The sequence below is a fragment of the Aquila chrysaetos genome, chromosome 23, assembly GCF_900496995.4.
Source record: "Aquila chrysaetos chrysaetos chromosome 23, bAquChr1.4, whole genome shotgun sequence".
NCBI classification, from domain to species: domain Eukaryota; kingdom Metazoa; phylum Chordata; class Aves; order Accipitriformes; family Accipitridae; genus Aquila; species Aquila chrysaetos.
Genome location: NC_044026.1, coordinates 13,061,397 through 13,075,736, shown reverse-complemented (window position 1 = coordinate 13,075,736; position 14,340 = coordinate 13,061,397). Strand labels below are relative to the sequence as shown.

The 14,340-nt window shown below is 35.5% G+C and overlaps 1 protein-coding gene across 1 annotated transcript in view; it reads left to right on the top strand.

Annotated features, from left to right (window-relative positions):
* PRKX (protein kinase X-linked) overlaps positions 1–14,340 on the top strand; it is a 62,240-nt gene that overhangs the window by 31,062 nt on the left and 16,838 nt on the right. Inside the window, exons 3-4 of the mRNA XM_029999043.2 lie at positions 3,798–4,061; positions 10,432–10,551. Of these exons, the coding sequence (XP_029854903.1) occupies positions 3,798–4,061; positions 10,432–10,551 (384 nt within the window). The remainder of the gene's footprint in view (positions 1–3,797; positions 4,062–10,431; positions 10,552–14,340) is intronic.

Here is a 14,340-nt window from a genome sequence, read left to right as displayed (position 1 = left end):
AAACTTTATTTTTAAAGAGTTTAAATTTTAAATGACTGCAACACTTCTTGGGCTTTGTTATTCCCATATTTGAGGTTGAGTGAGGGAACCTATTGAGAAACATGATTTAAACACAGTTCATGAAGACTACTTTTTTAGTGGAATTGTGGTGATGCCTTTATTAAGGAGAGAAGGCAGCATACTTTTCTGTTCACAGCACCACAACGCCTTTTGTGTATCTGAGTCCATATCTATTAATGAGATAACTAAACCTCTGGGTAATTGCACAGTTAATTTCCATTTATATTTTCTCATGCATGGATACAGGGCTATTGACCAAGATTTGTTTTGCATTTACAGTTTTACATAAAATTAGGTAAAATTAGCCTTAGTTAATCTCTAGCTGCAGGGAGTGCAGCCTCCTCCCAGGGCTAAGAAGGTATCAGAGGGAAAAAAGAAGAGGCAAAAGCATGGTAGTTACCTGAAAGACAGAAAGAGCCCTGCAGGAGGAGGCTTTTTCCCTGGTGTTCTCTTGCATTTTCTAGCATCATGATGTTATTAGTTTCCAGCCAGTGTTCAAAAATACTGTGTGTGGCATAGTATTGGTTTAAGATGAGTCCTAGGGTGTGTGGAGTTCAAGATGCATGCAGGAAAGCAAGATGGAGAGGCTGAGTACATCTGGTTAGACTGGTTAAAATATGGACGGAACAGGGGGAACAGGGTTTTATATCTATATCTGTGTACATACATAAATTCTTTATAAAAGAAAAACAAACTACCAAAAGCAAGCAAACCTCCCCCCGCCCCAACCCAGTACATTTGTGCGTTTGGAACAGTGCAGCAAGTGTGGGAATAGAGAAACTTGGGTGAGAAATCAGAGACGGGGATGTGAGGGTTTGTGTCCATACAGAAGTGATCAAAAATCCAAACTGGTAAGTTTTCTTGGATTTCATTCAGGCGTTATTTCCAAAATGTCAGATTTTTAAAATCACCAAAGGAAAGACACAATTCAAATGGAAGTTCACTTGTGTGCAAGACAAACATTCTTCATGTCTTCTAGCTCTCTGCCTTTTCCCTTGACGTGTTCAATGAGATGCTGGATCAGCTATGCTCTTGTAATTGTCCATGTGATGCCTTTGTCCCTTGGCAAAGAAGACTCAAAGCAACCTAGCTGAAGTGAAGTAGTTAAATTTTAAGTCATGTTAATATTTGTGTGCTTTAGGTTAAACAAGCATTCATCGATGATTATCACTGACTGTATGACAAATAAAACTTCCTGCAGCTTTTTGTGTGGCTAACAGGTTTTTTTCAGCTGCCTCCTCCCCTGCCCAGTACATGTTTTTTTCCATGAATTCTTTGACTATAATTGATCAACAAAAAGGGAAAAAGAAAAATCTATATAGTTTTGTTTCAATGCCTTTGATCTGTGTTATCTACATGGTCTGGTTTTTATATTTTCAGTTAGCGTCACCATCTTAAACATGGATAGTATCTTCCTGTGGTTGCAAAACAGGGAATATGTGTTAGCGCAGCATAATACTGTATATTTTTAGTACTTTATGATGGAGAGTTTTAAAGTAATACTGCACATAATTTATTCCTGGCATTCATGCTTCCTATATCTTCCTATTTATAAAGACTTTTATATAAGAAAGTTTTTTTCTTTTCCTATTACTTTTGAGAAATGCTTTTCCTGCATATAGGGAGATCCTGTTTTTCTCTAGATACTGAAGTTATTTATCTATGTATTTTTTTAAACTGATTTTTGGAAATGCTTGTTTGGTGCTCTTGCAACAACTGGTCACTGGAGACTCCTAGGCAATCTTTACTGACATGTTTGAGTGATGTATCATACTTCTGTGGGTGCATATTGTGCTGTAATTTTGACATGTATCTTTGATTTTTTTTTTTTTTTTCAAGAGAACAAAAATTAACAAAAATCAACTGTCTTATAGTCCTATAAGCTAAAATAGGTTATTTGTCTGTAAGAGTTCAAAGTGGCATCCAAAGTTCATGTAGTGAAGCTGAATTGTAAAGTTACATGATACCTTGCATATTATTCTAATGACCTCTTCTGTGATATTTTCTTTTTTTGTATTAAAATACCATTTAAAGCAATCTGTATTGCAAATATTGAAGTTCTTTATTTTGCAGTCTTCCATGTATACTAAATAATGTATCCATTTTTCTGTGGCTAGAGAAACCTTTAAGAGTCAGTTCTTGAAGAAATTAATTCCAGTAAAAATATTGGGGTTTAATGGTCTAGGTCTTCCATTTTTTTTCCTCTGTATTCTTTGTCAGATTTTGCCCTTCCTCTCCCCTGTATGTGTTTTTTTGTTTATTAAATATGTGGTTTCCTTTGTTTTGCCCATTCCTGTTCCTCTTTCTTTTTTTATTGTAGGTGCAACTTTGCCTAACTACTTAAAATACATCTCAAGAGTGTTTTTTACATAGTCAATAAAGATATTATGAACATCATCAATAGCCAATTAATGATGTTGATGACTTTGTGATAGGGAAGTAGTGCCATAAAAGCAAAAGACAAGCCTGGGCTCTGCTTTCTTCATCACTTTGAAGGAATGGAGGGGCTGTTGCTGATGTCTGATAGTCTCATTTTCTTGGTTGCCTCAGTGCTGGTATCAAGAAAGAAAATCTTACTGAGCAGAAGTCACTCATGGGTTTGGGAGCTCAGTTTGCTCTGCTTATCTTTCTTGAGACTCTATGCCTTGATTAGGAACCAGCTAATGAAGGAAAAAAAAAAAACCAAACCCAAAGATATTTGATCTTTCCATTCTTGTGATACTGCAGAAGCAGTTACTAGAAGCTACAGTAACTTCTGTTCTTATATCAATGAAGTAGGTAGGGATACAGTCTTCTTTATCTATTATCATAGTAATAGGGATAGCTGTTTGTTTTAAAATGGTAGAATATTCTTCAGGACCTCTACCAGATACTTATTTTCTTCTTAACTGTTGAGTTACATTTGGGGGTGTGGTATATGAGTTGTTTAATGTGGGTAGAAGGAAAAACAGCTTAGTTTTGGGGAACGTGGGAGAGAAGATTCCTGTATTCTGTAATGAAGCATTTGAAAGCCACGTGGAATGATTTTCTTTCCTAGCTGCTCTTTACTGCACTCTAGTAATGACTGTACCACAATAATAGCTCTTAAATTAAAGGCAACAGTCTGAGGAATGGAAAGTACTTATCATTAAGTTAATTCTGAGGTACAGAAATAAATCTTGTTTTGCTGTCATTTTTGCTTTTCTATTGCTTTTGTTAAAGATAACTGTAGAAGAGCAAGCATTGTAATCTGATGCTTTAGTTGGGGTTGTAGATTTCCGGGGATGAAGGGATAGGAGGAGCGGAAGGAGAACTCTCTGGTGTCCTGTTTTTGAACATATTGTCATAAACATCTTTACAAAAGCAGATTCTGCTCACCTCGCATCACTTTGGCAATATTTGATTAATAAGGTGTGTACTAATTGTCTGGTCTTAGACTGGCAGTACACTAAGTCAGTTGTTAGGTGCTTAGCAGAGACCTGTTTTGTACAATGCAACGGAGTCTATCAGTTAGATTTTCTTTGTTGGCCTGTGCTGTGCACATCCTGAACTACCTGTTTTATTTTTCAGGTTAAGTCAGGTACTTGAATGTCTGTTACATAATCCTGCTAGATTCTTGGGGGTTTTAATATGTGCGGAATAGGAAGCATAAATTAATTATGTACATGGGGCAACAGAGACCATTTTACAGAAATTTACTTCTGAAGCAAATCAGAGAGATAATTTCTTTATTCAATAAAATAATATTTTTATTACAGATTTTGGACCAACCATGATGAACGTTTTTTATATATGTTAATGGAATATGTGCCAGGAGGAGAACTTTTTAGTTACCTGCGCAACATGGGGCGTTTCAACAACAGCACAGGACTGTTCTACTCTACAGAAATTATTTGTGCAATAGAATACCTGCACTCCAAAGAAATAGTTTACAGAGACTTAAAACCTGAAAATATATTACTAGACAAAGAAGGACATATCAAGCTTACTGATTTTGGATTTGCTAAAAAGCTGGTGGATAGGTAAGTAGGTTTTTGTTATGGTAATTACGTTTGCATGTTAAACAGTTGGAAGAAAAAAAAGTTCGATTTCAGAGCTCAGCATTTCACCTAACATTCCGTGTGGTTCACACATGTCAAATGCCTTAATATGAAGGAAATGATTGTCTTAAAATGGCTGCACAGAAACCAATATTACACCTTAGGTATAACTAGGAGCAATATCACAGATAAGCTACCGTAGAAAAATATTTTTATATGAGTAGTTTTGTACATTTAAGTTTTCAGCAGTCATCTTGTAAAAAGGGAGTTCTGTGAAGTAATATGAGCAAATATTGAGGTATGTACATCAGCATGGTAAATGGGACATTATTCCTCCATACACGTTGAATTGCTAAATGTTTTGTAACTGGTATTTCCTTCTGCTTTCATTTTAGAGAGATTTTTGAAATGTGGGAATAAGATTTTAAAACTGGATACGGTGTTCTCACTAGCCTGTTGCTGAAATGAAACTGCAAAATCTAGACAGAAACAATAAGGCTAGCTTCAGCAGAAGTTATTTATTTAACTGTAACTTCTATGATACTGTCAGCCTTATGTCTGTTCTACTAGCATATGTAAACTTTTTGATAACACAGAGGTGTTTTCCCCAGTGATTTCTCTGTTCTCTCTGTTTGAACTACTCTTCCAAGATTATAATACATGTTCTTACAAGGAAGCAAGAGCTGTCATTGGGATTCAAAAAAAGGGAGGAAAAAACTAGCCTGTCTTATTAGAAAAGCAGCGTGACAAGGATTGGTATTATGCCCTTGGGCTACCTCTTGAGGGAGACTATCTGATTGTTCTAGCTGAGGCAGCCTTGTAATCGACTTAGGCATTCCATAGGCGCTCATCCTCTTCACTCATTTGTTTATCTGTTTGATGCTGCTTTTGCAACAGTTCAGTGTGTGTGGGAAATTCTACAACATCAATTTGAAATGAAAGTTGATCTGAGGGAGCCACTCTTAATGGATCCCTTATGAAGTAAAAGTCAGCTGAGACAAATCAAATTGTGTTATGGAGGTCATAAAGGTTGCTTCCGTATAAGTTACAGGCTCACAGTGCTGGGTTGCCTTGGCACAGAAGAATGGTAGGCAACTAGTAAGTATGCTGGTTCTACTCACCCTTAAGGTCTAAAAGTCTTTTAAAACCATAGTGTTTTAATATCAACATGTTTGACTGAATTCAGTTTCCACTGGGCAAGCAGATAGGTCTACAAATATTGGCTTTTTTTTTTTTAATATTTTGTTTTTAAATTGAAATAACTTTTTGCAGGAAGAGGTAAGGCTACTTCCACGTAAGTAAAGAAGATATTTTGATACAAATTCTTATGACTTCCTTTTTACATGGAGATACTGCCACTTAGTGGTTATTCTTAATTTGGATTTCTGTGGGTTTAAGGCACAAGAGAAGTAACCCTTCATTAAATAAGGTGATAGTTCACATCAGAGTGTATTTTTCAATCTGGAAGATGAATCTGTAAGAGTAAATTTGTTCAAATACATTTTAGGACATCAAAACAAGTTATCACTACTGTTTTTAATTGGGTTTTTGCATCCTGTATTGCTGGGGGGGCAGTAAAACTGATCAGTTTGTGTTGAATTGAAACATAGAATGTTATAGTACTTTTATATTCGTAGCTGATTTACCTATAAATGTACAACAGGTAAGATAAATACAGAACATAAAGTTGGAAGGAGCAAGGATTGTATCAGTTAGAGCATAGGTAGTTACCTATGCAAATCTGGTTTGTTTTTTTATGTTGGGCTGTTGGGTGGTGGGGGTTTTTTGTTTGTTTGTTTTGGGGGTTTTTTGGAACTACATAGTATTGTTCCCACTAGCTGTAGTAATTTTCACAGTGCTGGTTTTGTCACTGTAAAAATACACAGTTGCCAGCAATTTATCCACTAATGCACTCCAGTAGGTTGTTTTGTATCAAAAGTATAGGAGATGTTATGTAATTTTTATGCATGGCAAATGTCCATACACACATACACATAAGGTTCATGTGTATATATGTATACGTATATATATAGTGTATATGAATTGTGAAAATAAAACACAAGGTATGTATGTTTTTCAAACAGCTGTGAGGAAGCCTGCCACTTAGAACCAACAAAAGTATTCCTAGAGAAGATAAGACATGATATGTAAAATAAAACGTGGTCAGCAGAAGACCTTCAATACAACTACACATTTTTGATACATAATACTTCCCATGAATGATTCTTTAGTAGCTTAATTGAGATTTTTCTGTACACATTTTTCTTTCTTGCCATTACCATGTGTGAAAGGGTGAAGTGTTCACCATGTCCATCTACAATTAAGCTGCTCTTTAGGGAGAGTAGCTGGCTCAGAGCTCATGTTCCCACTGTGGGAAACAGCCTGCACATTTACCTTCTTATTAGTACATTTTCTGAAGGGCTAAACTTTAATTTTTTTTTTTTTTTTTTTTTTCTGGAGAAAAAGGAAAGATGAGGTTTTCTTGTCTCCTGTTTCTTGTTGATATATCCTTCTGTTTATCCCTTTTCTTCCCTTTTCACTCATAGTGTACTTAGAATAAAAGTTTTTCTCCAAAACAGTGTGTCTTTGCCTCAGATACTGTTTATTTCTTCTCTTTTCTATTTTGGTGTTGCTTAACTGAAGAATTAGTAACCTTTTCAGTTTCTTGTAAGTACATTCACATAAAATATATGTGCCACTGCTTTAAAAAAAAAGGCAATGTCAAGAAAAAAGAAGGGGGGGGGTATAAATGATTGTTACCTGAAGGATGGTAGAAAGGATTTCCTTTGAACTTTATAGCCATTACATTTTTAGAACTTTCTTTTTCTGGAAAACATACCACTTTTTGGATATAGCATACCCATTAAATATGTTTCTGATCTTTCTCACTTTTTTTTTTTTAATTCCTGTGTTCTTTCAGAGAAGCACAAAACTAAAGCTCATAGAGTTTTATATTTTTTTAATGCACAGAGTTCACTCAGAATGTTACGACAGTTTTAGGTATAGTTAGGACTTTCATGATTTTTTAATTTTTTTTTAATTGAGGAATGTTATTCACTGTTATTTGTAGTTTGTTCAGTTTACATTCCTAAAAAAAAAATAATTTTAAACTATGAAAGTCTTCTGGGGATACTTCTGCACTGTTACTTAAGCTGGATGTGCTTCATGACTGTTCTGCAGAGTGACTTGACGAGAAAAAAGACACAGGAAGTCTTGTTTGCAAAGTGTATTGTTTGTCACTGTTAGAAGCAAGAATGTCTTGCAGAACAAACTTTGTGGGCTAGAAACAAAGCAATCTCCATTGAATATAATTATGGAGAAACTTCCAGAAGAGAATACCAAAAAGGACATTGTTGTTAATCTCTGGCTCGTATGCAAGAAGCCTGTCAGGGACTACAGACGTGGCTGCTGAATGGTGTAGAACGCTAAAATAGTTAACCATTGAGGCTTAACTTGTTAACAGTATTATTTGAAGAAGTTCTGCAAATATTATTTTATAGCTTATCTTTGTGACCAGAGTAGATTCTTTGTTTTATTTTCCTGTTTTAAAATTACATGTTCAACCTATCAACTATTGCTCACCTGAATTTCAGCTTTTATCTTGAAAACCCAGAGCAGTGGACTTTTTGTAGCTGTTTGAAGGCAACAGTCTATTCTTATTTTTCTGCTTTATAATTTATCTTCAAAAGAATGATCAGGATTTTCAGATGAATATGCAACAGTCATGAAATAGTATTGATTAAAAAAAAATACTGAAGACAATTTGATCTTTTTATAGAATTTACTTGATGTGTTTTCCAAAATTTTAAATAGTTTGTTTCATGACCAACAAAAGAGGAAATAAAAGTCATGATCTTATGGCACAAATACACAGCTTGACAAAGAATTTGAGCTTCCTCCAAGTTTTTGTGTACTTAGTAAACATAAATTTCTTGATTGAAAGTAAGAGAAGTAGATGACCTGCTGGTGGTAATAAATTTTATTTCCTAGTGCAGCTAGGGGACTTCAAGTTATGTTTGCCTTTCCTTAATTTGTGGTTTTCCTTTTGCTTGAATAAAAAGGATCTTGTTATTAACCTGTATGGTAATTGAGAGTCTTTTTAGTTACATTGTCACCAGCAAATTACGTGGGTCCTGGAAGTCATGGTCAGGTGTTAGACTGATTTTTTTTTTTTTTTTTTTTTTTTTTTTTTTTGTATGTAAATGACCTTAATAAGGGATGAAAATCACCAAAGACTGCATCTTAGCTGAATTTGTGCATTCATAGTGTTGGCAATTTTGGGGGAGGAAAGGGTGACCGTTGTGGGGCATTATCCTGCAAACTGTCTAGCTTGTCCATTAAAATGAATGTGCCTGCCCTGTCTGCTTTAATTGTACAGCCCTTCTTCCCAAATACAGTAAAATGGTCAGCTGGCTTCATTTGCAGAGCTGGCTAAATCAATATGAAAAAAAAGTCATACGATGGATTGTAATACAGCTTTTTAAATTTGGGAGAGGGGCGACTATTTTGTTTTAAGATAGCAAAGCTTTGCTGTTTTCTCTGAATTGCCTAGTCCTGATCTAGGCAACTGCTAGATGGCAGTAGTGTGTAAAGCAGTGCTGTACCGAAGAATTTTCTTGAGTATGGTTGATTTGGAAAATGAGTGTTTATATTTTCTAGCAATAAAAATTATGCCACCCTTTTATGACAAAAATTAAACATGTATTCTTTACACTAATGAATGTAGTTTCAAGAACCATGCAGCACATGCGTGCATAGTGTGTCTAATGCATTCTGACAGTTTAGCTGGAGTAATTTAGCTTTTGCCATATTAAAATCAAGCTTAAAGAAATTCAACTCTGTGCATCATAAATCTTCATGTAAAGTCTTGACTGCCTGTACAGCTCCTATTCCTTGATCTTAAGTATTTTTATGAATCAAGGGTAAGGCTTAAAAAAAACAACAAAGAAAAGGAAAACAAGAAAAAAATACCCCAAAGCTCTGTTTAAAATAATTCTGCTATCTCAGAAAAATGTATTATTTAATCTTTAAAAAGAAAAAAAACAAATTAAAAAAATTATTAACAGTCTGAGATTCCATAAGGTGCATCTTGAATTTCCATTTACAGTTAGGAAAAAGAAAGTTTAAGTTTAGCAGAACAGTGGTAGGAAAAAACAGAAGTTGCAAGGAGTCTGTATGACTTCTAAAGGTGATTGCTTTTCATCTTAATGCATTTGTTCAGGACCGTGTTACCAGTTTGATTGGAGAAGATTCTTCCTGCACTCACAGACAAAACAACTAGAGTTTCTTTTGCTGCAAGTTATTAATCATGTGCAGTGACCATTAATTTTGTGACAATATTCTTTGTCATCTTACTAGAACTCTTCTTAAAATGCAGTACGCTTTTTTCTTATTCTGTGCCGTTGAATTAGTGAGCACTTTTTCAGTTTCATCTTCTGACTTGCTATCAGGGAAGTGTAATTTATTCAGAACGAAAGCACATTTTTTTTCTCTAGCATGTGTTTAAACATAAGTCAAGGTAGCAAAGCCAGGCAAATTCCACATGGGTATTTTTACAAAGAAGAGTTCACGTTTCTGAAAGAAATGGTTTCAGAATATTCTTCGTTTCAAATTGTAATTTGGTCTTTGTAAATGTTAACTGCTTATGTCTTTGTAAATATTAACTACTTAGCTTCAATTTATTTCATGAATTTATAGAACTTGAAATGCACATTTCAATTAGGTAGCAATATAACACTTTTATATCCTGAGCTTATATTAAGAAAGCTATGACTAAAAATGACATTAAAATATATAAAAAGTATTACTTGCATATCTCACACTTTTTTAACTACACCTTGTAATATTTTAAATAATTAAAAATACAAAATGTTTTCCTTTTAATGGGTATTGTGGAAGTGATGACAGGTTACATTTCAATACTATTTGAAAAATGTGACTTAGACTGTAAAAGGAATCTTACTTATGTCTGCAGCTGTTTACTGATTTAAACTACTACTTTTTTTATCTCTCCCTCTTCCCTTTGTTTTTTCTAAGCAAAAATTTTTCTTTTTGCTGGAAAAGGCCAATAAGCTTGCTTTTTGCTGGGCCTGTCAGAAGTAGTCCATGAACTCTCAGGGTCTGCAGCTTACAGGGCTTTACCACTGTTAATACATTGGAGAGCATCATCAAAGGAGTCCTTTTAGATCTTGTGGAGTTCTTTCTTTTTTCTCCTGTTGCTATATACAATAAATACATAGGTATAGGTTGAGTACTTCATATGTGTGTTTGGTTTTTTCTATTACTGTTATTTCAGTTTCACTTCAGTGTGGTTTTGTTGTTTGTGGGGTTTTTTTTCTTCTTTTCCTCCCAGGACATGGACGCTCTGTGGCACTCCTGAGTACCTTGCACCAGAAGTTATACAAAGCAAAGGCCATGGAAGAGCTGTGGATTGGTGGGCCCTAGGAATTCTTATATTTGAGATGTTGTCAGGGTAAGTGATAATGATTACTATATCACAGCAATATTATGTAATACAGGATTCTTTACTAGTTCTGTTTACAATTTTCGGAATAGCAAATTTGGGCTAAATTTATTATTGATATACCAGTTTCATTTCTGCCTCTGAAGAAAGGAATTGGGAAGCTGTAGAAAACATATATCACTGTTCTTACAGGGATTTTTTAGTTTTTTGAGTTTGTTGGTTTTGTTTGTTGGTTTTGTTTGGGTTTTTTTTTTACTTAAGGCTTTTTTTAACAGCTGCTCTTTTCCTTACCTGTTTTGGAAATTCAGATTTTCTTGAAGTTTAGATTTTTATACATAAAATCCTTTACATTTAAAGGGTGAAGAGGACTACCAGTTTTCTTTGAAACCTCTGTAATTAATTTCTAGCATAGCAAAATAATATTTGCAGTGGGAGGTTTAGCCTGTAAAAATGCATAGTGGCAAGTAGGAAGACTTATTAGTACAGCTTGTATTACTACTGAGCACTGTTTTTCTTTAAACCAAAGGAAACAGAACAGGGAGAATCTTAAAAGGTCTATTTGGAAATTGGTTTGCTCAAATGCTACTTTTGATGTTTTGGAATTTGCTTGATAAGCATTGTTTCCGAAAGATACAAATTCAAACTGAAGAGACACTTTCTGGCATTAACACAATTAACTGTTACTGACGTTAAGTATTAGGTAGGTAAAAGTAATTGTCTAAATTTTCTCTGATTTCAAAAAAGAAATAGTATTTTCAGTAAAATAAATAACTGTTGGAGGGAGAACGTGAAATTCTGCTTGTGTACTAAACAAGGCATCCACATGTTTTTCCTTGGTTTTTGTCTTGGCTGTATCTTTTGAAGGCGCTTGGGGGTGGGGAGTGGAAATTTTGAAAGAAAGTGGTTTTGCCGTGGTTGTTGCAGTAGAAGAAATGCAGGTGAAAGCAAGGCTTTCATAGCTTTGGAAGAAACATAGTGTATTTAATCAGTTTTGGTTTCATAGTCGTTAGAACTTCTTTTCAGTGCCAGGCCCAGCGTGCTGTGTGCCTTCTTGCTCCCTGAGCATGCATCGTGTTGCCTCGGTGGCCTTTCCTTCTGAATCTGCAGCCCCATAGAGTGGTCAGAACAAAAACATCCTTGCATGGATTTATTCTTCCTTTTCTCTATACCGTACTGTCAGTTCAAGGTAACTGGTGACTCTTCCAGTGTTTAGACGAGCTCGTCAGGTTGCCTGAGCAGACTGTTCCTCAGATGGATGATCACTTCAGAGCTCCAGTCCATTGCTTGTGTTTGGTGTGAAGAAGTCACAGCATCAAAACTTTATCCCAGGACAGCACTGCTGCCCACTGCTTGCTTTCTTAATGTCCTGAAGGCTTGCACATGCATTTACTTTGAATCTCAAGGCAATTTCTGGACAGAAAAAGCATAAAAATGTACTAATAGTTCCCTACTGACCCAGGCAGCCTTGGCTGACTGGTCTAATAAAAAGTCATTATTTATGTAGGCTGATGTGTGCAGAGGCCAGGCTTCACCTTTCTTCCACCTCTCCCTGTAAGGCTCAGCGGCCCAAGTTGGTCAAGGGAATCCTTCTCGGAGGGATGAAAAGGAGCAAGAGATTCCCAGCAGCCTTGTTGCCACTAATCTTAGTCCTAGACAGCATGAAGACTTAGATAAAAGTGTCTGGTGCTGTAATGTGAGTGCAAGTGCTGCAGTCTCCCAGCTGTAGTCTGAGTGATTTACTTTCCTGCCACAGGTTTCAGTGGGACCACTCTCTGTTTGGTCTGTGTGGTCTCAGTGTAAGTGGATATTGGGCGTTTTTTCTTTCTGTGACTTAGAGACGTTGGTAGGATTCTCTCTACTAGAGCAGTAATAGAAACATGGTTTCCAAAGTTAACATACTGTCTACAGGTGAAAATCAAGCAAGATCTCATCTCTGGAGTCATTGAGACCTCAAGACTGCATGGCGCTGAAGTATGACTGCTATATATTCTACTGAAATATGACCGGTTTATATTCTTCATAAAAAAAGGGAGCAGCTGCAATTATTTCTATGTAAGATCTTCTGTGTCCTGACACTATCTGGCTCAAGTGATGAGATCTGGATTTCCCCAAGCTTAATATAAACACTTTGGCTATAGAGACTCATAACCAATAGAGATAAATTACACATTTCTAAAAGGCAACCGAGACCTTATATAGGCTGATTGACAGAGCAGCTGTCTGCTGAAAGTGATTTTGTAATGGTTTTTACTACAGTATTTGTGTAGATGTGGTCTTCATAATGATTGGATGCTTCTTTTTATTTTTTAGCGTTTGGGTGGAGTCCCTATCACCCCTTTGGATAGGGACTCCACCCAAGTTTGGTTGAGTTTTTTTGGTTTTGCTTTGTGGTTTTTCAGGTTTGGTTTTGGTTTTTTGGGGGGTCTTGGGGGGGTATAGATTCATACTGTTTGCTTAGAATTTTTAAGATTCTAGGGTTTGGGAGGTTGATGGAGGCAGGGATTGTGGCTTGTGTGTGTTTTCTTTAGGAAGGCAGGTTGTCACATAGGGCATATGCTTTTAGCATTTTATCAGCTTTTTGCTGTTGTTGGCAGTAGTGTTTTAAAACTTAACTCAAGATGCGGCTTGATATTTACTAATAAGGCTTTTAATGCAAAAACAGTCCTAGGTAACTTTATCCCTTGAAATTCAAAGATTATTTAAGAAATATGAAAATTATTTGAATTTGAAAAAAACTGACTTTAAGACTAAGATATTGTCTGCAAGTAAATTATTTAAGACATTTGGTAGTTATTTCCTGAAGTTACTCTTTCTGAACCCCAAAAGCAATTGAGAAGATTGGTAGATGTGTGTGTAAGGAAATGGTCTCTCTAAAAACAAACAAACAAAACCACACTTTCCTGTTCTGCAGTGTCTTATTTCTCTAACTTAATCTCTAGAGGCTCATGGAATTCTAGTGCTGCACACACTAGGCTTAAGGCATGGTCCCATTTAGGTTTAAGATAGTAAAATATAGGAAGGGGTAAGAATGAGGAAAACCAGGGGTGAGAAGAAATCTTTACAGAACAGATTAGTAGTATCAAGTTCATAGAGTTAATCTAAACAAGCTAAACAAACTGTCAATAGAAAGAGTTGAAAGATCTATTTATTTTGAGTGAACGTGTTCTGCTGCAATCTACCATAGAGGAAAATATACTTGTTATTTAACGTTAGATACGTTAGGTCATAATTGTACTCTCATCAGATGTGTAGCTAACTGAATTTTCTCATTTGATGAGGGCTTTGTGGGGTTTTTTTGTTTTGCTTTGGTGGTCATATGTGATGTGCTGGTCTGTCATTTTAGGTAGCTAATGATTCCTGTCTACGGTTTAATATTCTCAGACTTGTGTATTTTCCCTTGAGGTTTTACAATTTCTCTTCTCCAGTGCTAAAACTACCTGTTTTCTTTGAGACCAATGTCAGTGCCATTGTTATGTGTCAGTTAGCAAAAGGAATGGTTTGCAGCTGTTGTCCTATATACAGAGATTTTTTTTTTTTTTTTAGCAGCTTTTCAGTTGGTGGAAAAAGGCAGCTGTTTGTATTTGTGTTACGGTGTGAAGACAGTCTGAAACTCAAGGGGGTTTTTGTTGATTTATTAGGTAGCTTCCAGCACAATACTTACATTGTTTTGTCTAAAATCTGTTCTGTGTTGAAGATTTGATATTTACAAGTAGTATCAAAGTTAAGTTACTTGGTTTGTCTGTAAGAAAACTATGTAATCTTTCAAAGCTATTCCCATTTTGCATACAGTTCAAATGC